The sequence below is a fragment of the Suillus clintonianus genome, assembly GCF_016758775.1.
Source record: "Suillus clintonianus strain FC179 chromosome Unknown DEU56scaffold_16, whole genome shotgun sequence".
NCBI classification, from domain to species: Eukaryota; Fungi; Basidiomycota; class Agaricomycetes; order Boletales; family Suillaceae; genus Suillus; species Suillus clintonianus.
The window spans coordinates 271301-298266 of NW_024539240.1; the positions used below are offsets into that span (position 1 = coordinate 271301).

At 48.9% G+C, this 26966-nt stretch overlaps 9 protein-coding genes across 9 annotated transcripts; 6 read left to right on the forward strand and 3 right to left on the reverse strand.

Annotated features, from left to right (window-relative positions):
- Nucleotides 1-100: 100 nt before the first annotated feature.
- Nucleotides 101-3021, reverse strand: DEU56DRAFT_169492 (allantoate permease). The gene is made up of 19 exons (XM_041344880.1): nt 2585-3021; nt 2390-2525; nt 2261-2337; nt 2167-2209; nt 2047-2116; nt 1977-1991; nt 1894-1925; nt 1708-1843; nt 1638-1655; nt 1430-1583; nt 1290-1375; nt 1173-1241; nt 926-1121; nt 843-871; nt 766-784; nt 645-712; nt 535-596; nt 337-467; nt 101-272 (listed from the first exon to the last, which is right to left on the reverse strand). The coding sequence occupies exons 1-19, from the start codon at nt 2912-2914 to the stop codon at nt 201-203; spliced, it is 1743 nt and encodes a 580-aa protein (XP_041211359.1). The 5' UTR covers nt 2915-3021; the 3' UTR covers nt 101-200.
- Nucleotides 3022-3641: 620 nt separating this feature from the next.
- Nucleotides 3642-7528, forward strand: DEU56DRAFT_787268 (histone transcription regulator 1). Its single transcript, XM_041352404.1, has 14 exons — nt 3642-3794; nt 3849-4134; nt 4203-4288; nt 4339-4431; nt 4582-4774; nt 4827-4968; nt 5018-5196; nt 5245-5296; nt 5352-6093; nt 6142-6292; nt 6343-6441; nt 6488-6982; nt 7035-7123; nt 7174-7528. Exons 1-14 carry the CDS (start codon nt 3758-3760, stop codon nt 7251-7253), a joined length of 2724 nt encoding a protein of 907 aa, XP_041211360.1. The 5' UTR covers nt 3642-3757; the 3' UTR covers nt 7254-7528.
- DEU56DRAFT_932136 (uncharacterized protein) lies at nt 7256-8779 on the forward strand (the record flags this gene model as incomplete). Its single annotated transcript, XM_041358726.1, has 11 exons — nt 7256-7574; nt 7630-7658; nt 7712-7852; nt 7903-7943; nt 8002-8094; nt 8144-8190; nt 8245-8255; nt 8303-8405; nt 8458-8549; nt 8598-8664; nt 8717-8779. Exons 1-11 carry the CDS (start codon nt 7551-7553, stop codon nt 8777-8779), a joined length of 711 nt encoding a protein of 236 aa, XP_041211361.1. The 5' UTR covers nt 7256-7550.
- A 1336-nt stretch (nt 8780-10115) lies between these two features.
- DEU56DRAFT_787283 (uncharacterized protein) lies at nt 10116-13204 on the forward strand. The gene is made up of 9 exons (XM_041352405.1): nt 10116-10202; nt 10261-10311; nt 10373-10557; nt 10614-10907; nt 10963-11194; nt 11251-11544; nt 11596-11743; nt 11798-12490; nt 12545-13204. The coding sequence occupies exons 2-9, from the start codon at nt 10296-10298 to the stop codon at nt 13068-13070; spliced, it is 2388 nt and encodes a 795-aa protein (XP_041211362.1). The 5' UTR covers nt 10116-10202; nt 10261-10295; the 3' UTR covers nt 13071-13204.
- A 566-nt stretch (nt 13205-13770) lies between these two features.
- DEU56DRAFT_909964 (uncharacterized protein) lies at nt 13771-14264 on the forward strand (the record flags this gene model as incomplete). The annotated part of the gene is made up of 2 exons (XM_041357138.1): nt 13771-13797; nt 13851-14264. 2 exons carry the CDS (start codon nt 13771-13773, stop codon nt 14262-14264), a joined length of 441 nt encoding a protein of 146 aa, XP_041211363.1.
- An 886-nt stretch (nt 14265-15150) lies between these two features.
- On the reverse strand, nt 15151-16778 carry DEU56DRAFT_899729 (uncharacterized protein). Its single transcript, XM_041356492.1, has 7 exons — nt 16717-16778; nt 16161-16684; nt 15870-16100; nt 15609-15807; nt 15424-15507; nt 15284-15326; nt 15151-15223 (listed from the first exon to the last, which is right to left on the reverse strand). Exons 1-6 carry the CDS (start codon nt 16734-16736, stop codon nt 15299-15301), a joined length of 1086 nt encoding a protein of 361 aa, XP_041211364.1. The 5' UTR covers nt 16737-16778; the 3' UTR covers nt 15151-15223; nt 15284-15298.
- A 633-nt stretch (nt 16779-17411) lies between these two features.
- Nucleotides 17412-21068, forward strand: DEU56DRAFT_787301 (uncharacterized protein). The gene is made up of 9 exons (XM_041352406.1): nt 17412-17545; nt 17603-18462; nt 18522-18938; nt 18998-19153; nt 19203-19358; nt 19409-20178; nt 20227-20573; nt 20622-20799; nt 20851-21068. The coding sequence occupies exons 1-9, from the start codon at nt 17491-17493 to the stop codon at nt 20951-20953; spliced, it is 3042 nt and encodes a 1013-aa protein (XP_041211365.1). The 5' UTR covers nt 17412-17490; the 3' UTR covers nt 20954-21068.
- Nucleotides 21069-22611: 1543 nt separating this feature from the next.
- Nucleotides 22612-23893, forward strand: DEU56DRAFT_787306 (uncharacterized protein). Its single transcript, XM_041352407.1, has 4 exons — nt 22612-22675; nt 22895-23568; nt 23626-23812; nt 23865-23893. The coding sequence occupies exons 1-3, from the start codon at nt 22643-22645 to the stop codon at nt 23714-23716; spliced, it is 798 nt and encodes a 265-aa protein (XP_041211366.1). The 5' UTR covers nt 22612-22642; the 3' UTR covers nt 23717-23812; nt 23865-23893.
- Nucleotides 23894-24938: 1045 nt separating this feature from the next.
- Nucleotides 24939-26840, reverse strand: DEU56DRAFT_787308 (iron permease FTR1). The gene is made up of 7 exons (XM_041352408.1): nt 26528-26840; nt 26355-26472; nt 26162-26278; nt 26032-26103; nt 25836-25970; nt 25451-25782; nt 24939-25398 (listed from the first exon to the last, which is right to left on the reverse strand). The coding sequence occupies exons 1-7, from the start codon at nt 26783-26785 to the stop codon at nt 25225-25227; spliced, it is 1206 nt and encodes a 401-aa protein (XP_041211367.1). The 5' UTR covers nt 26786-26840; the 3' UTR covers nt 24939-25224.
- Between the last annotated feature and the right edge of the window lie 126 nt (nt 26841-26966).

Here is a 26966-nt window from a genome sequence, read left to right on the forward strand (position 1 = left end):
TCACATTACCCATCCCTGTTTGGATTGTTACCAAAGGAACGTTTCACTTGGAAGGACTTCTTCATGGACATCGACTAGCTTACTTGTATCCCCTTATCGATCGATGTGTTTTTATTCCTAGTTTATTTCATGTACCATTTCTCTGAATATATCGCTTGCAAATACTGAACTTTGGGAAAGCTGCAAATTTACACATAAGATCAATGTGCAAAACGGAAATCAAGTCTTCTGTTCCCGACATCCTTAGTAGTGCTCAGGTAATGCGCACGTTCCTATCGTTCAACAAGCCGTTAGCGCCAGCACACTAGCCCTTAAGAACGTTCACCGTGAACTCACCTCTGGCGTCATCACATCCCAAATCTTAGCTCGTTGTCGGTTGCGCCAGATATAATATGCCTTTGTAGCTGGGTATAAGATGCAGACGTTAACGGTGCAGATGATGATGAGGATCCTGTTGCCTCGGTGGTCTGCGCGCGAGGATGAGTGAGTACGAGGCTTGGGGTTGCCTGGGAAAGGAAATGAAGAGCGACATACATCTGGGAGCATCGCTGGCCACGTAGATCTGCGAGGATATGATTCCGCTGGCTTGCACGAACCTAGGGAAGATGAGTATGTATCCTGTCTGACAATGGATGATAGCACACATGTTGTATAAAGACGCGTTAACTGTGCGACTTGCTACTGCCCCAGCGTTACGAGAGCACCATCCCACCTAAAACAAGAGATGAGTATTTCACTCTAGGATCGTTTAAGTAGTAGCTGAACCTGGATTGGATGGCTATATCTGGAAACATGAGGACGTCAAGAAGGCTCTTCAAGAATGCTGACAAGTTCGAACTTACGGATATGACAATAGACCAGTCACCACGGCCTGAACAGTCGAGTAAATCGCGCATGATGCACTGCGTACAACGCATTAACTCACAAAAAATATCCAAGGGTTAGGGTTGCTAGGCAATGCATAGAGTGCAACGAGGAAAGGCAATGCCCAGAGGTCTTCCATCATCGACACAATAGAACGCTCGTTGACAGACTCTGAGACAAGCGTGATCAAAAACATGGTGACCATCCCGAGAGCCTGAGAGGGTATCGTAAGGAGGTTGGTATTAAATGTATTGAATCTAGGCTCTGGTCATGAGTGTGTCAAACGAAGGGGTATTTGTGATACTCACCCGATGTTCCGAAGAAGTAAAGTGAGGTAAGTCAAGGGGGGAGCGGTCGGGATACCAAACATGAGGCCGCTATGTTTCATGAGCACCTAACCCTTGCGAAGATTGGGAACGGCGTACAGAAGGTAAACTGGCCAAAGGTCATAATCACACATTGCTGTCCACAGACGACGCAATGTAAGGCCCTCACGGTTGTGCATGTCACCCTGAGGGAGCAAATTAATTACAGCGTCTAACGAGACTGAGACGTGATTACTTACCTTAGTGGGATCATCTCGAATCACTCGATTGACAATAATAATTTCTTCTCTTTCCGTGAACCAACCATTGGGCCGGAACCATGTTTTGGTCTGAGTTGGCGATGGAGGCATACGGAAAAAACTGAAGATTCCTATGAGGAGAGTGATGATGCCTCTGTTGGACGGCTGAGTTCCCATGTCTTGCGCTATTGTAGAGAAATGGACGCACTCAATCATAAACAACCACCTTCGAGCAAATCAGATTTCGCATTCAAAATTGACATCAAAGTTCTACTGACCGCCACCCAGCCTGGCCAGCCACACCGTTCATGTGAAGCGTGCCATATGCCAGGAAACTAGCAATGATACTGCAGAGATTCAAAGACATCCAGAAGATGGCGAGGCGTATGGGTAACTCCGTCTTCGTATAAAAATCTGTCCGAACATTCAGCAATATAAGATGAGGCGGAAGGTAACCGACACACAAGATAGATATAATATCAGGTCAGGGATAAAGCTGTGCAATGTGAACAAAATGTACTCGATTGCATACGGGAATTGGGCTTACCCGCCTTGCAGGCCGCTGAATTCACCAGTCAGTGAAAAGAAGCTTCAGGACAATAATTACATGATATTACCCAAGTAGCGCTCGGCAGACCAGGAATGAGGTTCTACCGGTCAGCCAGAATTGTGACAGAGCCACGAGACCTGCAACCTATCGATGAGAACAGGTCTGAAATAGTTGTTCTGTTACATACTCCAGAGACAGATTTGCGTTGGTATCCACCGATCCGGTCCAACCTTCAATATGACCATAAGCCACATGAGACAATTTACAACAGATGCACGCACTCGCTTCGAGATAAGCTGTGACGGTAGTTCTGCGCACAAGAATGCCAACTTGAATACGGTATTTCCGAGGTTGAAGTCTGGATATCTAAGAGTCAGGATATGATCTAGATGGCAATAGAACGCACTTGCCGTTTGTAGTCAATTTAAGATCCTGCAAAAAGGTGCCCGAGTTTGCCTGGTTGATGTTGCTCCTGTCAAGGTTCAAGGCGGAAAATCCTATAGCCGCCATAGCCATAATCTTCCAATCCAGCTTGCGAACCAGAGCCTTTCTCACATTTAACATGAGAAATCTTGCTTCAAATCACGAGAAGTGTAAAAACCAACCCTTTCCTCCCTGTACGTCCAACGAGCGGTTGGGTCAAATCTATGGAGATTCTCGTAGTCCTTCTTGGGCCAATAGTGTGGAGCGAGGTCAGGATCATCAAAAACAGAGCGTCTGGTCGCGATTGCATCAGGATCAAGGGGGACCATCTGCTTTCGACGAAAGATGGTCTTTGTCCATGTGAACTGTTCCTCATCCTCATCCACTAGGTCACCATCAGCGGGCAAATAAGAATTTCCTTTGCCGATAGAAGACAGTAAAGAGATGGGCCGACTTAAGTCGTCCGTTGTCGGGGGTCGTTGCTCTGGGGTGGCACTCGCAGAGATTGACATTTCGGTGAGAGAAATGTACGAGTGTGGAGGGGGAAGAATCCCCGTTTAAAAGCACTCAAGACAGGCACAACTGAGCACACCATCTACCCCTCCTGAGTGGAACGCGGGATTCTGCGAGTGACACCTCATACCCGATCAATGGTGCAAGATCCTGTTCTAACAATAGTAGAAATACGCGATGGATTTTAAGAATCCCGCAAATTTGGAAAGTCTGTTATCGCCGGTTCATGGCTGAACGGAATTGCAGCTGAACGATGCGCGATTTTAACAACTGGATGGAGTCCCCTCCTAAGTCAGTGCTCGCAGAAACAGCATGTTCATCCAACAGCAGTACTCGATGGGCCGTAATCAACGGCTTGTCGGCTGAGTGTGCGGATTGGCAATTTATACGCCTATCTGCTCTGCAATGTGCATATACATACCAAAATGACGAGTTCCTAGAAACGAGGGGCACACCAATAGGGATTAGAGGTGGCGCACTTCACAGTATGGCAGAGGTGGGGAAAAACGACAATGTATGGTGCTCACCAGGCATCAATGTATCATGGGGTGGTATTTAACGCCAAGTGCTAATATCACGTATGGATTGCGATATCTGGCGCGACCGTTCTAACCCGGTCACCGCAAGGTTGCTCACTGCACCCCGGTAATACCTGCTTATTGTGGGAAATGAGTGGCGACTAGGAGGCTATACAACTGGCAGCCTGGTTCTTTAGAGCAAGATCAGGGAGGGAAGTAGCGGAGTAGCATTGGGAGCCACGTGGCTTACCAATTTCGGTCCCAGGCGTCCGGCAGTGGTGCTGTTGCTACTTATCCTCTGAGTACGGTCTCCAGTGTGCAGCAATGAAGTTCACAAAACCCGCTTGGGTTATGCACAAGGGTGAGTAGTGAAGTGTAAGGAATAGTGGCGTATTAACCATCTACTGCCACACAGACAGTTCCAAAACCGACCACGATACGAAGCGTCTCTCCATATTCTCCGTTCATGTTCATCCTGATGGTTCACGCATAGCGACAGGAGGGTTAGATGCAAAAATTCGTATTTGGAGCACGAAACCTATCCTTAACCATGCATCCGAAATGTCAAATCGACCACCAAAGTCTTTGTGCACACTGAGTATGCACACAGGTCCCGTATTGACGATTAGGTGGGCACATTCTGGGAGGTGGCTTGCAAGTGGGAGCGACGATGAGATTGTGATGATATGGGACCTTGATCCGTGAGTTTTGTATATGACTTTGATGTGCTTCTGATATACTTATTTTTGCTTCTCTCCTTTTAATACAGATCGGGTAGGGGCAAGGTCTTTGGTTCCAATGAGGTCAATATAGAGGGATGGAAACCAATGAAGCGACTTCCAGGCCATGAAAGCGGTGAATTGGTTTTGTCCACTTGTGTTTAATTTGCACTAAACAACTCCCAGACGTGACCGACCTGGCATGGGCCCCAGAGGATCGTTACCTCGCTTCAGTTGGCCTCGATTCTGTCGTCATGGTTTGGTGTGGATATACCCTGGGTGAGTCACGTTTTAACTCGTGTTTGCACCGTCTGCAGTTGTAGATCTTTCCTTTCACACTTCAATAATTGGTGTTTCCACCCTCTTCGAACATTTCTTTCCAGCTTCGGTAGTTCGGTGCGAGAAGTCTATTACTTACACTTCTTTCAGAGCGTCTTAGAAAGCTGGATCAACATCAGGGATTTGTGAAAGGCGTCTGTTGGGATCCTGTGGGTGAATTTATGGCCACTCAATCCGACGACAAGTCCGTCAAAATCTGGAGAACGACCGATTGGCAACTTGAGGCAGAAATCAGAAAACCCTTCGAGGACTCCCCCGGTAGCACGTTTTTCCGCCGTCTTAGGTAAGTTTTACCGGTCTTTTTCAGTAATTCCTTTTCTTACAGAGTTTTACAGTTGGTCGCCTGATGGTGCTCACATCACTGCTTCGAATGCAACGAACAATAAAGGCTTCGTTTTCATCGCAGCTGTCATAACTCGTGGTACTTGGACTTCTGAGATTAGTCTGGTTGGTCATGAGAACACAGTTGAGGTTGCGGTACGTGCTGATTGCATATAAAGTTTTGTCACTCTTATGCACGTTACAGGCCTACAACCCCCATATCTTTCTGCGAAATCCCACATCACCTATAGCTACATCCAATATATGCTCTGTAGTTGCTCTTGGTGCGGATGACAGATCTATCTCCATCTGGCAGACAAAATCAGCACGACCTCTTATCGTCGCACGTGAAGTTTTTGAACGACAGATAATGGACCTCAGCTGGTAAGCTTCACTTGTCTTCGTTGAGAATCTGGCCAATATTTTGTGAAGGTCCTGGGACGGTCTGACTCTCTATGCTGCATCCTCGGACGGAACGATAGCCGTTTTCCATTTTGACCCCGAAGAATTGGAAGGCATTGCTCCTCATTCTGCTCAAGAGCAAATATTTACTCAAGTTTGGCTTTGTATCGCCACCGACTCCAGAAGGATTCTCGCACGGCAGTTTCACCCACAGTACAACTGCTGCCTCAGCATCAAGGATCACACCACCACCCTCCCCAAACCGTGCCCCATCGCAATCGCAATCCGGTTTTGGTGCGTCGAATGGGGTTAATGGTGCCGAGCACATCAACAAACTTGTTGCAAAGAAGAGCAACAAGAAGAGAGTGCAACCCGTGCTTATGTCGTCTGTTCCTTCTGCATCGACATCACGCTCAAACCAAGTATCAACTTCCGTGCTACCGCCTCCAGCAAGTGGTCTCGGATCGCGTGCATTCCAAGTACCAGAGATTCCTCGATCACGCCAGGCATCACATTCTGCATCACCCGTGCCAAGCCCACGAACTTATGACGCCGATATTGAGATGGGAGGACCGATGGATATGGATGTTCCCATCGATGCACTTGACACGAGTATGTCAAGTGCACACAAGGGCAAACGGAAAGCGTCGGTACTTGATACGCCTGACGACCGGCCGTCTAAACCCCGTACCCTTGGTGGTGATCGGCCAAGAGAGACAGTCGTAGTGCGAGAAATTACATCGGCAGGTTTGGTCTCGACGCGCCCACATCTATTTGAGGGTGCAGATCTGCTGCCCGTCCCTCCCCTGTTGACATTCTTAAGCGCCAATGTAGAGGGAAGCGACTGTGTCTTTGAGGCTCGAAATTCAGATGGAGACGGTTCGTAAGACCTTTGACTCGTTTTAACTTGGCTTATTTTTCTCGCAGGGGTTACAGAAGTCACGTTCGCTGATGGGAAGCAAACATTGTGGCTGGATTATCTACCATCTTCTGTGCTCGCGTTGACTGCGTCCACCACATTCTGTGCTGCTGCTACGCAAGACGGCTCTGTCAACGTGTATTCACACACAGGTCGAAGGTTTGTGGTAAAACGGAAGTCTTATCGCCCGTCTTAATACTGTTTGGCAGGTTGATGGCGACTCTAAGCTTTGGCTCACCTTGCGCGATGATGCATGGCTACAAGTTGGCATTAATGATACTCACGGCTTCTGGTCAGCTAAGCTCGATGTAAGTTGCACGACTTCCTTTGTTCCGTCGTGCTTATTCTTCTTAGAAATGTGAAGAACGCTACATCCTTCTTCCCACCTACATCTGTTGCACCCCTCCTCTCTTCTTCGCCGAATTGCACGATATTATCTGCCACTGTTCGACATAACGGCGCACCGATGATTCATTGCTCTTCGGGTATCGCGTATACTTACGATGTTCAGCTTTTCTCCTGGACAAAACTGAGCGAGCGCTGGTGGGCAGAGGGCTCGGATGTATGGCAAGGTCGTCAACGAGCCAACAAAGACAAAGACGTCGTCGCCTCCATTGAGGGTGCAATCGGCAGCACAAGTGTCCCAGCGCCTCACAAAGAGCGCCCCACGTGGTGGAATACGGCGCTCACACTCGGCCATCTAGAGAGCAAGTTGCATGCCGCCAAAGCGCTGGATAGCGCTCCTGAATATAAGCAAGCACTTCTGATTTATGCCAGGAAACTAGCAGATGAGGGTTTCAGGGCGAAGGCAGAGGAGCTTATCAAGGAGCTTTTCGGCCCCATATTTTGGTAGATTGAATATGTTGGAATTTTCGACAGAAAATGCTCACCGTTGATTTAGGCGACCTGGTGGAAGGGATGACTCTTGGACGCCTATCGTGGCAGGCATGCCCAAGCGCGATCTTTTGCGTGAAGTATTGTCGGTCTTTGGTCAGTCGTTCTGCCTCGACCATCTCTTAAATTACTGAATGTCTGTATAGCTCGAAGCAAGACACTCACCAAGTTGGCCTTAGACTGGCAAGACACTCTCAGGAAAGCGTCAAGTGATGACCAGCTATGATGATACTTCCAGATAGATAGAAAGGTTCTGACTTTCGTTGTGATTCAGCTTTACCACTGGACTATTTGTTTATCATGCGCATCGTAGCTGGATGCTTCGCTCGAGAACATGCAGTATTTATTTCGTGGAATTCTTTGGCTCTGCCTCGCAAGATACAGTGACAAGACCAAACAAAGACATTTGTATTTGTAGCGGAAGCGCTCCATGGTGATGTCATTCCCACGATGCGAGGAGTCGTGCCCCTGAATTGATGATGATGTGTCACGTCACTCTTACCGTTCGTTAACCTGCACAACCATGAGTGATCTTGTCATTCGAGAGGTCTGTTTTTGAAACCTCACCCGCGCGCAAATGTTCTTACTGAGCTGTTCCGCAGGTCGCGAAAGATGTCTGGATCTTCTCCAGGTGAGGGATGTAGTCACTATGACTCCCACTGGTTTCTCATGTTTACTCAATAGACCTTTTGCACGACTCGGAGTATTTCCGATGGGAGGCCGGTCCACTGCTATCAAATTACGACAGGGAGGCGTTTGGGTACTTGCATCGACTCCGCTGACAGAAGATACGCGCAGTAAAATAGATGAACTCGGCGAAGTCAAGTGAGTATCATTCAGTCTCGTTCGTACTCTCTCATATCCAAACTTTCAAGATACATCATAGGTGCCGACGCTGTCCACCACCTCTTTCTTGGTTCGTTGGTTCTTCGCAGGATTACGGGCGTCGTCAAGGTTCTAATCAATCACGACAGGGGAGTTCAAGAAGGCTTACCCCAACGCGAAGTTGATTGGCGTTGAAGGTGCCATAAAGAATATGAGTGACAAGAGCCTCCAATTTGATGGCTGTATGTCATTGCAGTTGATTTCCTTTTAGCCATTGAAATTAGCTTTCAGTGTGGGGCCGTGACCCTCCCGACACAGAATACGGCTTTGAGGACGAGGTAAGGCATCTGTTTTTGTTCATTGGCACAAAGGTGACGATGATATATACGTAGATCAAACATTGGTGCGTGCTTGCCTGTTTACGGTGACTGCTAACTTAATTCTTTGCAGCTATTTTTCGGGTTTCAGAAATAAAGACGTGGCGTTTCTGCATATGCCGTCGAAGTCGCTTATTGAAGCAGACTTGCTTCTGAATCTACCAGCTAACGAACAAGTCGAGCACATTCTTCCCCGGTCATGACTCATGGTGTTAACCTTTCGAGTAGTATTCAAAATCGTCCTCTTCGGCTCGTGGTAATGTCAAACCGGACTCATGGATCCACAGGGCTATTATCAAAAGCACAACGGTTGACGCTGAGTTTGTATATCATTCCTCGTTCCTCCTTTGACGCTAACTCATACGCAGAGCTATGCGACGTGACGCAACGACAGTTGCTAATTGGGATTTCGATCGAATCATTCCTTGCCATGGGGTGAGAAAGCCTGTCATGAGAACTTGTGTGGCAACTGACCATTGCTTGGCAGGATGTGATTGAGACCGACGGGAACAGAATGTGGCGAGCCTTGTATCAGGCATACATCAACTGAAACTCAGCCTGCCTTTTTTGCATGTATGGAAGTGACTATGTTGTTCTTTGGACCAGTCTTCCATCCTATTAACCGTCATCAAATATTGCTTATAATGATCATACACTCCAAGTGCTTATTGATTATACATATATATTTACGAAAGCCCAGCCCTCGGGAATCGTAGACGCATCTCACCAACTCAGAACCCAGCACCGTTCAGAAAAGCCAACAATATTTCGCTTGCAGCCTATCTGCTGGCCCTATGGATGTCACGAGCCTGACCTCCGCGGACCCTCTGCCATTGGTGAGTCTGTTATCGCATGCTAATATGATCGTGGCAAGTGACGATAGTTAGGTCGTCCAGGCTCACAAGGTTGACATGTGCATGACTTAGACTTAACTCGCACAAACCACATACGTAGTAGAACACATTATGAACCATCGATGGTGGAGATCACCTCAGGCTCCCATGCGGAAGCAACATGCTACTAGAAAGTGGGTGCAACCAAGTCAGATAATACCGTCACTATCAGAGCAATGCTAAAACCGTGACAGTCAGAACTTGCAAGTCCATCTCCACATCGCCGCACTCCAGTCGAGACTTAATGTGACATTAATAGCTAACATGGCCTCGGGACAACAATTGGCAGCAGAATGACAGTCACTCACCCCGGTACTGGGTGCAACTTAATTTAGACCATCGACTACCCTCAGCCAGCCTGGCGAGTTGAGTTGTTGTTACGGTACCAGACTGAGAAAGAATTTCGTCTGCGAAAGAAATGCGGAAGAACGTTCTTTGCATGCAGTTCTTGCATGTGGCAGCAATGCGGCAGTGACACAAACTACATCTACCTATTGATCATCAAGGCTCTTTTTCATCTCATTCACAACAGTCCACTGTTCACCTCACCGACGTACCCGTACAGCCTCTCTGACTCACGTATGTACTCCGCTCAGGCTTGGCACTGCAATCGAGCCCCTTTCATTGACATCATGTAATATAAAGGCAGTGGCTGCTGCTTTGATCGATTGCTTCAGAATCAATCATTTCAATACCTCGACACGCTCGGTGCCATGTCAGATTCATCAGGATCGCAGGATTTGTATGGGGCACAACTCCCACTCACATCGGAACAATGTGATGAGCTCAATCAAACTGTACTCGAAAATTCTGGCCGTCGCAACATTAATTTCATTGCTGAGTTGGATCCGACTCGCTGGCACGAAGACGATTCGGCGCTTTATTCCGCTTCTGTGATCATCTTACTCGTTATCGAACAGGCTCGGGGCTTTCTCCAGCGTGGGGGGCTGGAGGACAAATTTGTCATGAAAAGCATGACATTATTGCATATCACCCAAATACTACAGGAAGACCTTACACTATGGGGAATAATCCACGATGCCTGCCGGAATCGCTCGTTCTCCCACATCGCCGACCTCGGTGAGAATTTGTGCCGGCCATATAGATACCCCTCTGCTGACAGTTACTGGTAACGCAGAAATATTTCGGATACCCCAAGCTAGGGACTTCCACATGCTCTCGGCTGAAGGTCCGAGGCTTTTACCCTGTCACATCTAGTACAGTCCCATCTCACGTTAGTTGGATCCTAGACAAGAACATCCTTCATGATTCATTCTCCAGACCTTACGTCGGGAAGGCGGTGGACGGGTTTTACGAGTACCTGAAACACAACAACAACAAGTTCAAGGGACGTGGCGTCCAGAGGCCTTACTATGCCAAGTTCTGTTCGATCGTCCAAAGTTCTGGCACAGGGAAATCGAGACTATTGACCGAGGTGAGGCTTATAAAGTGCTGCATGCTCCCATCAGGTGGCTAACGGTATCGAATTAGCTCCGGAACAGGGGCGTCCTTGTGCTGTACATGAACATTCGTGAACCAAGCGATACTGGCTTCCCGATCCGAGACACGGTACCTGCGCGTATATTGACGGAAGAAATGGACTGCACTCAAGCCGAATATACCGCTCGTTGTTGCGCACTCTTTACAGCCATATTCCAGGTGCTCCGGCAGGAACTTTTGGTGCGCTCTGGTAGTGGAATCACATCGTGGAATGATGACATGTGCGAGATGGGCTCGGAAGTTCGTAACGAGTTCTTTCAGAAAGTTCAATCTCTATATGCGCAGGTGAGCAGGGAAAATATTGGTCGCTCAACAAATGGACCAAAGACTTTTGCAACAGACCCTTGGCAAGATCAAACAAACAAATCCCGAAAAAATCGCCGATGCGGATCGCACTGTGCAAACAGTGGAGCAGACTGCCGTCAAGCTAGGCGGTGTGTACGGCGACCTGGAACAATCACAGCAAACCAATGGCGCTAGCAGCTCAGCAGCAGCTTCTCAATCACGTCAATCACCTGCATCCAAAAAACGCAAGATATCAAACGAAAAAGCCGAGCTTCTGAAACGTAAAAGTAAAAGCTTCGTTTTGCACATAACGGCCACCTCAGCTCACACCGTGCGTGAGCAGATGGCGTCCCAGCGCCGAAATTACAAGGGGAATCGTTTGTCAAGGAAGCTTATGCAGAGATGCTGACAGCTATGCCAGGCATGCTTACTGAGAAGGATGAGGATTACCCCAAACTCGTGATTTCAGTTGACGAGGCCCACCCTCTGAGCAAAATGAGTAGCAAGGGTTTTCGTCCATCACATATTCTTGGGAGGGCGATCAACTGCTACTCCAAGGGGACAGACAGATCAATCTGGGTCGTATTTGCATCCACGACTCCACATGTGGTAGATTTTCTAGCTCCTCAGGTGATCCGTAAGTACCCGTTCTTCGTCGTCCGTTTCCAATCTTCACACAATCTTGCAGATAATTCCATGCACGTAGCAGTAGGCGGCCACCTTTTATTTCCACCTTATACGCATCTTGGTTGGGACCAGAATGCAGACCGTCTGTCTGATGTATCGGCGAATGACGTCGGAAAGTTTGATCATATCGTCGGATTCGGTCGTCCACTGTTTGTCCCTGTGTTTTTATCCTTGCGTTCAGTTTCGTTGACCACCATTAATAGGTGGAAATCGCTTGTGGAAAAACATACTGTCGCTGAGATTTTGGAATTGGCTGCTCTGAAGCTCTGCAAATCGAACTCATTTATCCCATCGGATACGAACCAGGCTCTCGCTGTCCTGTCTCAGCGATTCGGTGTCGACATCTGCTTTGGTCACCCCGATGCCGTTTCTTATGTTGAAAAAGGAGTGGCTAGCCACCTGCGGATATGCTTCTCGACGACCCAAGATAGGTCATGGGCCTTTACCGGTTATCCATCAGAGCCCCTTCTGTCTTGCGTTGCAGCGACTCTACTCCATTCTGGGAACAACACTCTAGAGGATGCTTTGGGTGTCTTGAACAAAAAGGTTAATGAGGGGATGGTCGAGATAGGACAGAGCGGAGAGTTGGTCAGCAGACTTGTGCTGCTTCTTGCGAAAGATATGTACGTTCGCGACCATCTCTCCGAAGGCACAATACGGGATCTACACTATAACGGACGTGGGGATGCGGAATTGATGGACTGCCAGAAGGTCTCCGTCGTCGATTTCCTGCGATACCTTTTTGGCGAGACATTCTGGTTGTTGGCGGGTGAGGAGGCCAAGACAGCTTTTCGGCACGCCTACATCAATTTCTCGCATTGGGTGTCCATGACAGAGTTAATCTCCCCCGGCCCTGGGCCGGGAGATTCCAAGCAACCTACGTCCGAGATGTCGAGGTAAGCTTCTCGATGTTGTCGAGCGATATCATTTACAAGATACCGCTGCCACAGTGCCGAGGAGTGGACTCTGCGACACTGGGTTCGCACGAGCGCGGTGCAATGCTGCCATCTGCAGCCGCTCGTCGACAAGATGATTCCTATATATTTTGATGATCCCACCCTCAGCTCCGACGATCTCAAACGCGTTTCTCAAATTTTCATTTCGGACAAAGCGGGGAAGAATCTTAATGCGCGAGAGCTGGCGGCCATCACGCGCAAGCATGATTCGATCAGATGCTTATCCACTCTGCCATATATCGCTATCCGTCTGGACTTCAATGTGGAGCCACAGCTCAAAGTCACATTTCCAGAGAGAGACCCAAACGATGCCGAAACGGGCCGATCTTTGCGGATCTACGCTTCTGGACTGGAAGAGACCACATTTCCATTCTTAACACCTAACGCAATCGTTGCATCAAAGCTACGAGGGCTTATCTCTCGGGAGGAGGAAGCACCAACGCAGACGAATCTCGACGCCCTCGTCGAATTTGGGAGTACTGCCAAGTTGCGCAACCTGCAGTGGGAAACACAAGACTGAGGTATATGGTAATTCAATACAATTCGAGCCTTGATCTTGATCGTAGTGAAAAGCAATGTAGTGTGATTGCGCATATGTTTCTATGTAATATATATGTCGACTAGCTGGGTATTAACATAGTTACCAGACCCCGTATCCGCTGGCCAGTAGTGAGTTACCCTCATGGTCATCAATTTTTCACTCCCGGCACAGCTCGTCACGTTCCTCTCCTCATCCTCTGAACTTGAGCAATCATATCACCTATCAAAGCCTGTCAAAGCTTCCAGCAAACGCGAGGCCTTGCAAGTCCCTCGCCCCATAATTAATTAATCTCTTAATCCGGCCGTAGGTGCCTCTTCAATGCCGCTGTTTGCCGGTGGCGGGAACTGGCGCGTACGCGGCGCTACGATTATGTAATAGTAGCGCAGGATTGCTCTCGTCGCGCCAGGGTTATCAGCAAGCCGCACAGTCAACGCATCTTTATACAACAATGTGCTAGAAGTTGTCATTGTCAAACAGGAGTGCAATTGACTCGCCTTCCGCTAGGTTCGTGCAAGCCAGCGGAATCATACCTGCGCATATCAACGCGGCCGCCATCCTAGGTATGTTGCTTTCCTTGCCCAGTCAAACGGTCTCATCATCATCGGCTCTTGTATCCAGCTACGATTGCGCATTACATCTGAAAACAACAAGAGACTCGGATGACAATGGCAGATTGGAGATGTCCACTGTGCGAACTTCACGGAAAGTGGGTTTCTGGTGGGAATTCGCGATGACGAATACACTCCAGCGACCACGCAGTCCCCATCACGAAATATCTCTGTGTCATTTCGACCTTTTCCTAACGCAGACTCACTTGACATCAAACTAACGCAGCAGCATGTCCAGACGCTTCGTATGGGTTCAGCGACATTTCCAGCTATGCACCATAGTTCTGTAACGTCTCGCACGATGTCTCACGCATTCTCTATTCATGCTTCTGGAAAGCTAACACCCCCTCCCCAATATAATCCTCTTGGGCCTGCAGTGCAGTATCCTTACCTCCTCAAGTCCGACGGCATCTATTCATGCCGCGTGGGCGGTCCCCGGCTATACGATCTTCTAAACACACTGCCATTAGATGAGTTTGGTGTTCTCGCATGGGTCATCCTCGATAGAGAAGAAATCTTCGAGATAGATGACGTGAGAGATGAAGACAAGGTCATGCACTGGTAGGCTCTGTGGTTCCGCTGGATATTTCCCAATTGGTACGTCTTATTCAATGCGAAGTTCAACTAAATCTGACATGTGTCAATGGGGCGGCAGAGACAAATTCATTGCAGAATTTTTTTTCAGAGCAACAAAGACACCAACGATAATTGGCAAATGATAAATCCAGCTGCTGGACTCGCCGCCTTGAGGACATGGCTTCTTGTATGTGCAGATGGATGTGAAGATGTCGCATTTTTAACGAAAGTCTGATAGGTTCTCAACATCAACGGCTTCTTGGTGACGCCATTATCGAGGTGTGACAGGTAAGAAACATTGGTATGATGATAACCACGCAGCCCAAGATGAGATTGCGCCTGTATAATATCTGGATACACAATACCTTGAAATCTGATCAGACTTCTTCAACTCGATTGATCAGCATTGGTGCGGTGGCCTCTAAGAATGGGCCACAGATATTATTCAGTTACAACAACAGAGTTCCACGTCACAATGAACGATGAACTATGTTGATTGGCTGCTGCAAACGGGGAGCTACATATTGTAAGCGCTGCGTACGATGAACTAATCAAATAGATGCTAGCAGCCTCAGTGCGCAATTTGGATTATCGTTTCCGCAAGTACCTGTGTTCTCTTGCACAGGCACGGCATCACGTTTGAAGCTTCCTAGATGCGCATTGCAGACTGACAATGCAATCAGTGGTCTACCCAATGGTTGTCTTACAGAGATATACGAGGCAGCAAGACAAATGATATGGCGACGGTGACAACGAGAGCCAGGCTGTTAAGAAACGAAAATATATGACACAGAAACATTATCCTGGTACTGTCTCACTCATGATGCCGTCCTCTTTGTTTCCTGGTGTCAGACTCGTTAAACATATACTTCTGTACCCCGCAGCGAACTCATCGACGTTCAGTTATTGCTCGCCTCCGAGTCCGTTATGAAAATATACCACTATCAGCTGTATTGCATGTAAATAACATTGAATGATTATTTTAATCAATGAGATAGGCCGACTAACCTGACTGGGCAACCGTCAGCCGCTATCTACGTATTCAGTATCGCTAAAGGGAAACGGTCCGAGTCAGCCTGTTCAAGACTCGCAAAGCCAGCTGATGTATACAAACGGCACTGCGAGGAAGATTAAGGAAGAGGACTTACTTGTCCATCGGCCAATCACCCAACCGTTTGCTAATCATCTCTCTGCTCGCGTTGAATGCAGTTGGCGTGTATCGGCGAGACGATCTGTGTGATGGGCAGAGCAAGGAAGCAAAAAATAGGTACATAGGAACAACAAAAATTTTAGTATGCCTTGGCTTCGAATGTGCGGGAACAATTATACTCACACCTTGGGTACAAGTGTGTGCGATGGATATCTCATATCTAAAACTAGATGCTTTGGGGTGTCCGAGCCAGGCCGTGGCCTGTGGGCCATTATCGAAATTATGGCATCCGGAAGCACCGGCAAGCTATGGTCAGAAAGACAAAACCCAACGTACCACTGTCCATCCGATCCCATATAAAACTTCAACATCCATATACGTCCTTCAGGGAATAGCACGTTCGTATCAGTGTGAAGAAAAAGCCAAAAGACGAGGGCCACATACCCCGGACAATAAATTCTACTACCAATTTCAGTGTACTAATAGTACGCAGGCGTGTTTGGAACATCCTGAAGGCGACAGCAACGAAGAAGTAGTCGTCGCCCGGTTTATGCACTTCAATATCACTGAGCGGACAACGACCCACCATTTTCTGTGGCAGCCCATGTTGAAACACATCAATCTTATCTTGTGGGCAAGCTAGTAACATGCGTCTCAAAGACTCATCATTGCCAGCTGATAGCATGTGATAAGTCAAATAATGGTCTCTCAAGACATCATGTACCATGGACTTACTATTGAAAGTGCGCCCCAAATTCAGCTGCATAAACAGATCGTGATCGTTGACTGCCATGCATGCACGACGCAAGTCGGAAGTGCACGCTGGCGAGAATTCAGAAATGAATTTATTAATCGCCCAAAAGGCCTCTCGTCGGTTGTTTACGATCGCCCAATACAGCGCCGTGTGACCCTCGAAACTGAGTTGTTGCACGAGGTTGGAGAAATCTGCTGCTGAAAGAGTAGCGGCGCAGGAGTTGACAGTTGACTCGACAGAGGTAGGATTGAAATCAGGATAGGAGACAATTTCACGGATGCAAGAGAGAGCTCTGGCACGACGTTCTCGCTTGGATTGTGGGGATGAAAGTAACGGTCGTTTGCACTGGACGGAGTCTGCTGATACGAACGTGCTCGAAAATGCATCATAGGAGGGAGGTGGATTGGAGACGTGGGACGCGCTGTCATTGAAGCTTGAAGGCTTTAGACTTGGTGGCCATTGTAGAGGAACAGCCTGAGAAGGGAGCCAGATTAGAGCAATGTTCCTAATTTATTCGAGAAAATAGGGGCCTGCCACCTTTTAATATCTAGTATCATGTCATGACACGCCGGCGCGGGTACGTTGGTGAGGTGAACAGTGGAGTGCACGTGGCATGCGCGTCGGGCGAGCTATATAGTTTGTGTCGCTGCCGCAAATATTCCTGCCACATGCAAGAACTGCATGCAACGAACGTTCTTCCACATTTCTTCCGCAGACGATATTTCTCAGTCTGGTCACCTACAACAACAACTTGACTCGCCCTGGCTGTGGATTGTCAATGGTCTAAGTTAAGTTGTATCGAGTACCGGGGTGAGTGTCTGTCTCGAGGCCACGTTAGCTATTAACGTGACATTAAGTCTCGACTCGACTGGATGCAGAGAAAGTTCTAACTGTTTTGGCATTGCTCTGATACTGACGGTATCATCTGACTTGGCCCACAGCACGTTGCTTCCGCATGGGAGCCTCAGGTGATCTCTACCATCGATGGTTCTGAAACCATCTCATTGTCGTAGATGGAACCTGATAATCGGACGTTCTAGTATGCACGACGCGTGCTGAACTTGAGAGTGACGTTGACTGAAAATAAAGGCCATAGCAACTTGGAGAACAAGGCCGTTGGCTCCTAACTTCAGTTATCACGCAAAACAAGCATGCTTCGCGATTTGACCCACGCTTCTCGAAATGATCGGATCCGTCTTCGCCGCTATAGCTAACATGTGCCAAAGTCGTGTGCGGGTAAACGTTGTATAAGACGTGGGGGACTAGCAGACTCCGCACAATCACCATTCCCCTCCTTATTCCAACTCTAGTATGCCATTCTGTCCATTATGCCCACCTGATACCCAGGTGAATGAGGTGACCTTAACTGGGTTAGAAGCGGTGAGCAGTGATTCGCTTCAGATATTTCAATCGCTGTACTAACCCATCTTCGCTTGTAAGCACATTAAAGGGAAGCATAAAACAGGGTTAAGATGCGAACTGTGCCAGCAAGATTTCAAGGCGAATGCCGCCTTGATCCAACATCTTGCATCCAAGAAGCACCATAAATGCAAAGCGCCGAAATGTTCGCTGACATTTATGACGCCCACTGAACTCAGCAAGCACACTAAGCTGCATCACAACGTAGATCCCCCCGCCAGTACGTCCACCAGTAAAGGAAAAACTCCAATCACAGTATTCCCCTGCACTTCCTGTGGCAAGGCCTTCGGTGGTCCCACAGCACTCCAGAACCACGTGAGCGTAGACCATGCGCCTAAACTTCAATATCCATGTCAATGTTGTTATCAAAGCTTCTCCTCATCTGGCGCCCTTGGCGCGCACCGGTCGGTCAGCCATCCTCTAGCTGTACAGGCTGTGCCCAAAGTACAAGCTAGCGCTTGTTTCAAATGTTCCATGTGCCAAAAAACATGTCCCTCCGTAGACGAACTGTCTTGTCATATACGCGACATCCATCCACTCGACGGGCCGGCCAAGAAAGTGTATCCTTGCGCTTCATGCGACCGCACGTTCTCAAAGATGTCCAAGCTTACTGCCCATAGTGATACTGCTCACCCCCCCGGGCCCGTTTGTGCCATTTGTTGGCACAAATGCCTGTCTCAACATGATCTTGATGATCACGTCGCCGCGGTGCACACACGTGCAGTCTGCAACTGCAAGGGGTGCGATATGGTGTTTGCCTCCGAAGAAGGGCTACGTCACCATTACTTGCAGTCTTCAACAGACGCGCACCCAAAATGTGTCGAGTGTGGTCTCGGGTTTGAAAACGATGCAGCTTATGCAACGGTGAGTTTTTCTTGACCACGCTTTGTCGCAGTTCCTCACTCTCACAATCGCATTTCCAGCATCGCCAAACGTCCCACCCAGAGCCGCCCCGTCCTGTTACTCCATCACCTTCTTATCCGTGCTCTATGTGTGACAAAGTCTTCAAGCTTCCATTAGCACTCGATGATCACATGACTGCGACACACGTTTTCACCTGCGGAATATGTGAATTCGCGTGTCCGGAGGAGGAACTCCTCCAGGAGCATATCGCCTCGGCACACTCGTGCCCTGTTTGTCATGAGGGCGTCTTCGCAAACCCAGACCTTTTAAACGAGCACCTCGCGGACCACGCCACTCCCTATCGTTGTGAAGTCTGCCAAACGAGGTATGCCGAGGAAGAAGGCCTACGTCAACACTACAGAGACTCCCCAAATGACATCCATCCGTCTTGTACGAGGTGTGACCTGGATTTCCAAGATGCAGACGATTATCATAATGTAATGTCCCCACTTTTCGTGATATATCTGTGAATATCTTCCATTCACATCGCATTCAGCACACAGAAACGGTTCACCCCCAGGTATCCTGCCAACTGTGTGACGGAGCCTTATTTGATCCTGAGGAGCTTCCTATTCACTACTCGACATCGCGCAACCATCCCGTGTGCGACAAATGTCAAGTCGGATTCAGTGATCGAGGGGAATTTGCTATGGTGGGTGAGGATCGTTATCATTGACGTCCTGACTCAGACCGTCGCGCAGCATGGCGCAACAGAACACCCAGAGTCATACTGCCACCTATGCCAGTGGCAGTTTCAGTGCCCCGAGTCGTTGCAGAATCATATCCGACACTTCGTAGCACACCCCAAGTGCATGGACTGCGAGCTGAGATTCGCAGATGCGGACGCCTATCAACATGTTGGTTTTCTTTTCCGGTTCGTCGTGTAATGTTCTAATATTATCCATAGCATCTGTTTGTCGTGCATAGGCCACACTGCAGCGAACCTGAGACACGGCGAGATTTCGATCCCGATCCTTTGGACAATGGTGACGGAGTAGTTCATTCCGAACAGCGCTTTTCTAATTCCTTTTCTCCCGATCGAGTCGACTCGACATGGGGTTTTTCTGTTAATTATGACTTTCCCTATGCCCCGTCCATCCCCTTGCCTCCAAGTACCAGTGGATACTCCAGCCCTCTGTCTCAGAGGGTTTTGACACGATCGAGCGTAGGGTCGCGGTCGTCGTCCAGGACGCTTTCGCCGCCCCCGATCTGCGGCATCAAAGTCGCACATCTGGAGAATGGGCATACCGTGGATCAATCTGGGTCGCCAGAATTTGAGCACTCGCCGCTTTCCAATATACCCACAGTTGGTACACCGTTGATATCAAGCACAGACTTCCGGAGCCCGTTCAGCCCGCGCCCGGACACTCCGGCACTTTTTGCTCCTCAGGAGCTGAATGGTGCCAGTCACAGCGATCAAGAATCTATTGCCTCTGCGACGTCGTCTGAAACAAGATCTCCCGTGAGATCACCTGAGACAAGCTCTCCTGTGATAAAGCTTCCCGAGAACGATGTATCCCCAGTGTCGAGCTCTGGCTGGTCCACATTAAGTGGTGAGAATGTGTCGAGGATGTCAACCAAATCGGAGGATTCACTAAGTCAACGGCCGGCGGGCCTTGCTGTGCCGATGCTTCGTTTGCAGGTACCTGTACCTAATGGCACTTCTCAGACGGTCAGGTATGATCATCAAGTTGTTTTTTGCTTTGAATCTCACTCTTGTTGCAGTATTTCGGGGACACCAAGTTCCATTTCACCCGAGTCTGCCGACATTGATATTTCTGCGAATGTGACCCCCGACTACTTGCGGGAAGCTCGTGCATATCTGGCCGTCACTCATCCAGAACAGGCACCTTCGGCTGTGAATAACGTTCACAGCCCGGCTCTGGTGTCCCCTACTTTGACCTCAATCGGCCTCACTGCATCCTCTCGCGAGCGACGCCGTGAAGTACGATTCGAGGATAGTATCATGTCGGAGCCGCTGTGGGAAAATCAATCATCTGACTCGACGGATTCCTCCTTCGATCCTCCTGTGCTTCAAAGCAGGCGAAAATATGGCGTCCAGAAAAAATCAGGTTAGCGACGCTGTTTCGTTACAGATCTTGAGTTAACAATGAGCACAGGGGCCAGCAAACTTCCTCGTTTCGCACCGCTCAGGCCGGGGCGCGTCACAGGAAGAAATGGGATTATCCACCCAGCGAATGGTACAAGTTCTCTCTCTCCCTATCATTGCAGGATTTGTCGACGGGAGACATGCGAGGATCTGACGACGACGACGTGTGGGCACTTGTTCTGCAACGCGTGAGTAGACTCGATGCTGGTTTTGGACTTGGGATTAACAGGAATTCGTAGGTGCATCACAGATGCGGTGATACGAGACTCGCGATGTCCCGTGTGTAGGAATGCGGTTTTGCTTTACTGCTTGTTCCGCATCGACACCACCTGCCATGACTGAAAGTGACTAACGATGAGCAGTCAATCTATCTATGTAGAATTCGAGTATTGCTTGTCTGTCGTGTACGGTCGTGAAGTTCGACGATGGTCGTCCTATAAAACTAAAGTTTCAACTTGTGACTCCTTGTGACATTGCTCTGCTTATGTAATAATCAAATCGTAATTCACGCTACTGACAGCAACTCGAAAGGTGTGGCACTTCGTCTCTCTTTCGTTGTCTCGTATACACATCCTTTGTTGTCTTCTCCACTGCGGTACCATCTCCAGTTCTAGTCAGGCTTGGTGGTGGTGTGATAGGAACTTCAACAGTGTCCACGCTCCTAATCTACTGCTGCCACCATGCCTCAGTGCAATTATTGTGATCGTTCTTTTGTCGACAAGCAGGCTCTCCGTATGGTGCGAAGCGCTTCGCGTCTATCTCGATACCTGACTCTCACATATTTATCTAGCACACCGAATCGAAGCACCCAGACTATGAATGCACTCACTGCTACTGTACGTTCAGTACTTCACAAGGAAGAGACCAGCATGAGAGGGCCAAGCATCCCGGATACGAATGCAGATACTGCGACAAAGAATTTACAACCGCTCAAGGCCGTATGCAGCATCAAAATTCGAAGCATGCACCTCGTCCACGCACTGTTTATACACCTTCGTTTAGCTGGTCCCAAGTTGCGAAGCCTGCTCCCGTGGAGCAGCCTGTTGTAAATGTCGTCCTCGATGCCTTATCCACGCAGAAGTCTACGCCAGAATCCTCCGGTGGTGATGACGTTTTGACGCAGCCGCCGGAAGTACAGGTTACTGTGTCCAATCTTGTGGGGAACCTTACATGTGGAATCTGTGGGGAACCTGCCGCAGCGACCTCAACTCTGGATACCCACGAGTTACAGCATACAACCTGTTCATGTGCTTCCCAAGTCTGCGAGAGGGCTGGTATGCCTTGCGATTGCAATATCTGCGAGCGCTCCAGCCCCTTAGCAGTATCGGTGAATGAGAAACCCATTGATAGTGTTGTGAGTGGCGGGCCCGAAGGAACTATGTTGTCCGCGGATCCGCTTGGGGCTATTGAACCTATGGCAGTCGAGGACTCTTTGGTTGATGCCTGTGATTTGGACGTAGCCATGGAATCCCAAGAAGTCACAGATCTGTCGGCTGATCGCGGCATTTCGATGCACGCGATCGACTTGCAGGGTGAACAACCCTCGCAAGAACCGGACCGCGAGGTGGATGGAGAGCGCTACCATGACTTGACTCCCGCCCAGCTACCCTTACCCCCACGTGACAAGGGCAACTGTCTTGATCCTTCAATATGTCTTTTGGAAGTTGCTTTGATGGAACCCAGTAATACCAACCTCCAATCGGGTTTTGCACGTATGGAATGCGACACCGTTCCTTGTGATCTGGATGTTCTAGAACAAGTAAGATTCGTGGTCTCAATTCTTTCGGGACTAATGCTAATACATTCTCCGTGTCTCCTTTGGCCGCACAGCATTCCACACCCGATGCTCACGCCGTCGTACATGATTTAGGAATCTTTGAACACATGCGTCCAACCCAACCTGACATTGTCCTCGACTTGGCTAATTTACCGAGTCAAGATCACAACATGGTATGTTTAGTTTTGTGTCTATACGATTTCTGAGATGGATGTCTTTGTCAGTCCCCTCCAGAGGCATCCAACGATCAGCCGATGGTTCTCGACATAGACATGAGCCACGAGCAGGTCGACGGCCCTCTGGAGTGTGACCCCTGCGTTCCTGGACTGGAACCTGATAACACGTCTCCATCGCACTCAACAGAATCCCTCACAAATGGTACACTTGTTTCGACGACCTTCGTACCTACGCAAGCCCGTTCTCCCCAGTTTATCGGGTCTCCCCCAGTTTGCGCCTCTGAGCTCGAGCCTCCCGCTGAGTCAGGCGATTCATTGAGCCGCAAGCAGATCGATGGTCCTCTAGAGTATGACCCCTGCGTTCCTGGACTGGAACCTGATAGCACGTCTTCATCACGCTCAACAGAATCACTTGCAAATGGTACATTTGCTTTGGGGATCCGCTCGCCCGTGCAAGCCCGCTCTCCCCAGTTTATTGGGTCACCCCCGGTTGGCACCTCTGCGCTCGAGCCTCCCGCTGAGTCAGGCGATCCTTTCATACGCAACCTCGTTCCTTCTCCGACACCATCTGAGCATGGTAGCGTGAAGCCTCCTAGCATTACACAAGATGATCACTCGCACCATTCTGGAAGCCGTCCTCTACTGTCTCCACTAACTTCTGAAGGTTCCGCCGACTACTTCTCCGACGCCGACCGTTCATCAAGTCCATCAAGTCCTCTTTCTGACCATTCTGTTGTCTTCGTATCTGCGGAATCTATACCAGAGTACGTTAGAGAGAATCGTGCATATCTCGTCGCAACAAGTGCCCCGTCCCGACCTTCCTCAGCAACCTCTAGTTGTGTCCACTTGCCCTCAGTGGTGACTTCGTTAGACGATCGTGCTGAGGTGCCCCCTGCCGATTCTCCTTCCACAAACGGCCCGTCCCCCCTTTACTGCAGGATTTGCCTTCGAGATCCTTGTGATGATTCAACTGCGACGATGTGTGGCCATATCTTTTGCAACAGGTTCGTGATTCGAATTCTTGTTTGCTTTCCCCCGTGTTGAAGCATGTTTATGTCAAGGTGTATTATCGATGCTGTTATGGCCAGGTCTGCGTGCCCGGTCTGCAACGCTCCCACATTACTCTACTGTCTTTTCCGCCTTGATATCTAAGTACCGCTATACCTCCCAAGCGTGACATTTTTTGCCGCCTGTCTTGTTTTCGACATATGCATACCAATGACTCGACGCAAACCAACAAATCATAATGTACTTTTAGAATTCTTGAATCATTACAAGTTTTTTAACGCGTGTCCTTTAGTAATTATCATTGCTGTGTGCGCACGTGGGTGAGTATGGTACTTGTCGAGGCTCCGTGTCATTAAATCATCGGTCAGTGACCGACGCTCAACTGACTCAAGATCACATGGGGATTTCGAGTACTGCAAGCCGATATCTGAATCGATTCACTCAAATTTAGCTTGCGAAACTAAGAACATAGTGCCACCAATGGATTTCCCTGTTCGTCAGGTGCCTTTGGTTGACACCGGCGAGCTATGTCCATATCTCACATGTACGCTCTCGGGAGACGGAAAATATTGATTTGAGCCTCCAAGTCGGTACCGATCTTTCGATGCTAACCTACACTTCGCCCTATGCGAATTTCTCTCACATCGTCCTGTCTATTTATATGTTTATATAGACGGCCCCCCAAATCCCTGCCAGCCGAGCTGCTTCGCTTCGATCCTCACGTGAAGGGAGCCTGAGGAATCACATCATGGTAGCTGCTACGCGCACACGTTCTGAACAACTTAGCTTCCACCGCCGAGATCACGGTGTGTCATTGCCCTGCAAGTGTCACCGAAGCATTTACACTACCGTACATACTAACTTAGTACTAGGTTCCCAAATCCTTGGTTCCAGGGATCCGGACTGCCCAGAATCTTGGGCTCAGGTGTGCGGCAAGATCGATGATTTAAGGTATATGTGTTACTTGTGATTTCTACAACTTACGTCTCACAGCACTATCATGTGCTGTGCTGCGGCGCCTCGTGCATCACAGCCAGCTAAATCGCCCCTGTACATCCGTGTTTTGATGCATGCGGCTTTTAAATGGTGCCTTGAATAGTGAAGTCCGCTCCACCAACGCGGCTTGCTGCAGGAAGTCGTGCACTCCTGATCATATCTCCGATACAATTGAGTCGGCCTTTTATGGCCAAGAAGATCTTGGTAGTGGGGATTCAGAGGGACGGGTTCTATAGGGTAACAATCTTATCTGATAATCGGCCGATGTCGACTATCCGAACCTCCTTGAAATCAGATCAGGCGATACACATCCACTTGATGGCATGGCATTGTCTTGATCCATCTGTGCTAGATCAAGGTTAGGCCCAAGAAGACGGAAACTCGAACAAATATTTATTGCAAGTAATAAACAGCGGATTGGGACGCGGGCTGTATCCAGCACATCTATACATGATCAATAGGCTACAATAGGTACAGATTCGACATATTTATGGTATCGGAGCTCCAGAGTTTCTATACGGCAGAACTTGCCTGGTACCTATCTGCCTGTATGTGGCAGTTGCCACAGTGCCTGACAGTTCATGTATGAACTGCGACGAGCCGAGCGGCGGAATTTTGGGAGGGTCTCCGCTTGGAAATTCTCCAGGGTGTGGGCATCACAGGGGAAGTTCTAGTGGCGAACCTACACTGGCGAGTGGACTTTGGGTGGTGCTTATTGGGGCCCGGGTACGGGAGACTGTTTGACCGACAGCTTCCTCTGCACGCTTTTCGCCTGCAAGTCGCCTGCGTGTGCCTGCCGCAGACTCCCACCCAAAAAGCTTGGTACGACCCTGGTGATGTGTCGTTTAGCGAGGCGAAGATAACGGTATGAAATGAACCTACTTCTTTGTACTTCATGCGCACGAGCACCATGATTACCAAGACCCAATAGAACACGTAACTCAGCACGCTACCGAGGGTTGCGCTATTTGTCCATCCGAATACGGCGTTAAACACGCCCCATGCCTGGTCGGTGTTGGGATTACAGCAGTCAAGATGCCATACGTTCCCGCGAACGTCGTACGATCCGGGTCCACTACCGCCTGAGTCGTCGACATCCGTGCCAAGCATTCTGTTGAAAGCGTACTCCTGGAAAGCCCAGACAGCTTTACTGAACAGGCCAGCCCCAATGAGGAGGATCAAATTCGTCATAACGATAAGGAAAATGGTCAGAGCTGGAGTATAATAAGTGAGCATGGGTATGACATGTTGATTAGCAATTGCTTACTGGTTCGGCTAGCGAACTGGTAAATGAAAAAGCCACAAACAAGTCCACAAACAAGGCCAACGATTGCTGCAATGGGAATTGATTTTGCGGGCTGTCCGAGTGCGACACCCCCAACAAAGACGACAGCTTCGATTCCTGCGAAATTGTTACGGATTAGTTGACACCATGAGGTAAGGGGTTCAGGCACAGAACTGACCTTCACGCAAGACAGTTATCATTGGAAGAATGAAGAGTACCCATTTCCCAGTCATTGTGCGACGATCGACATCTGATGATGAACAAAAAAAATTGTAAGGACAAGAAGGGAGGAAGGATGGGCAAATTACGTTGACCGCTGAACGCGCGCTGGAGCTTCACGCGCCATTTAGCTTTGGCCCTGTCCAACTTGAGCATAGTAACGCCCATGACAAAAATCATCACGGATGCAATAAGTTCGAAGATGCCTATTTTAGGTGGGTCAGTTTTCATTGCGCGGAATAGTGAGAAGGGACTTTGGGAAGGAGTGGGGAAAATACAGACCTTCCCAGAGAAGTTCAGCCTTGGACCAGAGATCTGAGGCCTTAGTGAACCAGACTGCGATGAATGCAGCACCCAAGGCGAATGAAGCGAACAAGCCTATGCCTGCACCAGCGAAAACCTTGATGTTCAAGAGTCAACAATGCTTTGAACATTAGCTTGGACAACGGTGATACCTGTATTCTAAGTTTGCGGATCAAGCGTCTCTTGAGGATATCATCTGATTCTCCTTCTGCTTGTATAGTTGTCTCGCTGTCGTTCTGGTGAGTTGAAACGGGCCGAGAACGTTCCGTGAGTGTAGTGAACTGGTCTACGTCGCCATGGACGATCTGCTGGACAAGGCCAAGAAGAACGGATACGATGACGACGGCTTCGAGCGTTTCTCTGAAGACGATGAAGAAGATGCTAATGCTGAACAAATTCTGGGCAGGCATTGTGTTGATGGACAAATTAAAGCTGGCTTGTGAGATTTTTATCTGATAAGTGAATTGAACCTGACACCGAATTATTCCGAATGCCGATAAAAATCTTATCTGATACCGCCAAGATTTGATCCCTACATCGCCAAGATCTAATTTCAAATCTGGTGTGAAGCTTATCAGATAAAATTTTAGC

Excerpts from the sequence above, each read along its gene's own strand:
- DEU56DRAFT_169492 (XM_041344880.1), bottom strand. The coding sequence starts at position 2,914 with ATGTCAATCTCTGCGAGTGCCACCCCAGAGCAACGACCCCCGACAACG. Across the intron at positions 2,210-2,260 it reads CACAGCTTATCTCGAAGCGA|GTTGGACCGGATCGGTGGAT; the intron begins GTGCGTGCATCT and ends GTCATATTGAAG. Across the intron at positions 1,122-1,172 it reads TTACTTCTTCGGAACATCGG|ATTCAATACATTTAATACCA; the intron begins GTGAGTATCACA and ends ACCAGAGCCTAG.
- DEU56DRAFT_787268 (XM_041352404.1), top strand. The coding sequence starts at position 3,758 with ATGAAGTTCACAAAACCCGCTTGGGTTATGCACAAGG. Across the intron at positions 6,293-6,342 it reads TATTCACACACAGGTCGAAG|GTTGATGGCGACTCTAAGCT; the intron begins GTTTGTGGTAAA and ends ACTGTTTGGCAG. Across the intron at positions 7,124-7,173 it reads TGAAGTATTGTCGGTCTTTG|CTCGAAGCAAGACACTCACC; the intron begins GTCAGTCGTTCT and ends ATGTCTGTATAG.
- DEU56DRAFT_787283 (XM_041352405.1), top strand. Across the intron at positions 11,195-11,250 it reads CGAGCTTCTGAAACGTAAAA|ATGGCGTCCCAGCGCCGAAA; the intron begins GTAAAAGCTTCG and ends GTGCGTGAGCAG. Across the intron at positions 12,491-12,544 it reads CCTACGTCCGAGATGTCGAG|TGCCGAGGAGTGGACTCTGC; the intron begins GTAAGCTTCTCG and ends CCGCTGCCACAG.
- DEU56DRAFT_899729 (XM_041356492.1), bottom strand. The coding sequence starts at position 16,736 with ATGATACTAGATATTAAAAG. Across the intron at positions 15,508-15,608 it reads CACACACTTGTACCCAAGGT|ATCGTCTCGCCGATACACGC; the intron begins GTGAGTATAATT and ends CCCATCACACAG. Across the intron at positions 15,327-15,423 it reads GGTGATTGGCCGATGGACAA|CGATACTGAATACGTAGATA; the intron begins GTAAGTCCTCTT and ends GTTTCCCTTTAG.
- DEU56DRAFT_787301 (XM_041352406.1), top strand. The coding sequence starts at position 17,491 with ATGCCATTCTGTCCATTATGCCCACCTGATACCCAGGTGAATGAGGTG. Across the intron at positions 19,154-19,202 it reads ATCGAGGGGAATTTGCTATG|CATGGCGCAACAGAACACCC; the intron begins GTGGGTGAGGAT and ends ACCGTCGCGCAG. Across the intron at positions 20,574-20,621 it reads TGGCGTCCAGAAAAAATCAG|GGGCCAGCAAACTTCCTCGT; the intron begins GTTAGCGACGCT and ends CAATGAGCACAG.
- DEU56DRAFT_787306 (XM_041352407.1), top strand. The coding sequence starts at position 22,643 with ATGGTTCTCGACATAGACATGAGCCACGAGCAG. Across the intron at positions 22,676-22,894 it reads TAGACATGAGCCACGAGCAG|ATCGATGGTCCTCTAGAGTA; the intron begins GTCGACGGCCCT and ends AGCCGCAAGCAG. Across the intron at positions 23,569-23,625 it reads GGCCATATCTTTTGCAACAG|GTGTATTATCGATGCTGTTA; the intron begins GTTCGTGATTCG and ends GTTTATGTCAAG.
- DEU56DRAFT_787308 (XM_041352408.1), bottom strand. The coding sequence starts at position 26,785 with ATGCCTGCCCAGAATTTGTTCAGCATTAGCATCTTCTTCATCGTCTTC. Across the intron at positions 25,971-26,031 it reads GATAACTGTCTTGCGTGAAG|GAATCGAAGCTGTCGTCTTT; the intron begins GTCAGTTCTGTG and ends ACAATTTCGCAG. Across the intron at positions 25,399-25,450 it reads TGCGCATGAAGTACAAAGAA|GGTCGTACCAAGCTTTTTGG; the intron begins GTAGGTTCATTT and ends ACACATCACCAG.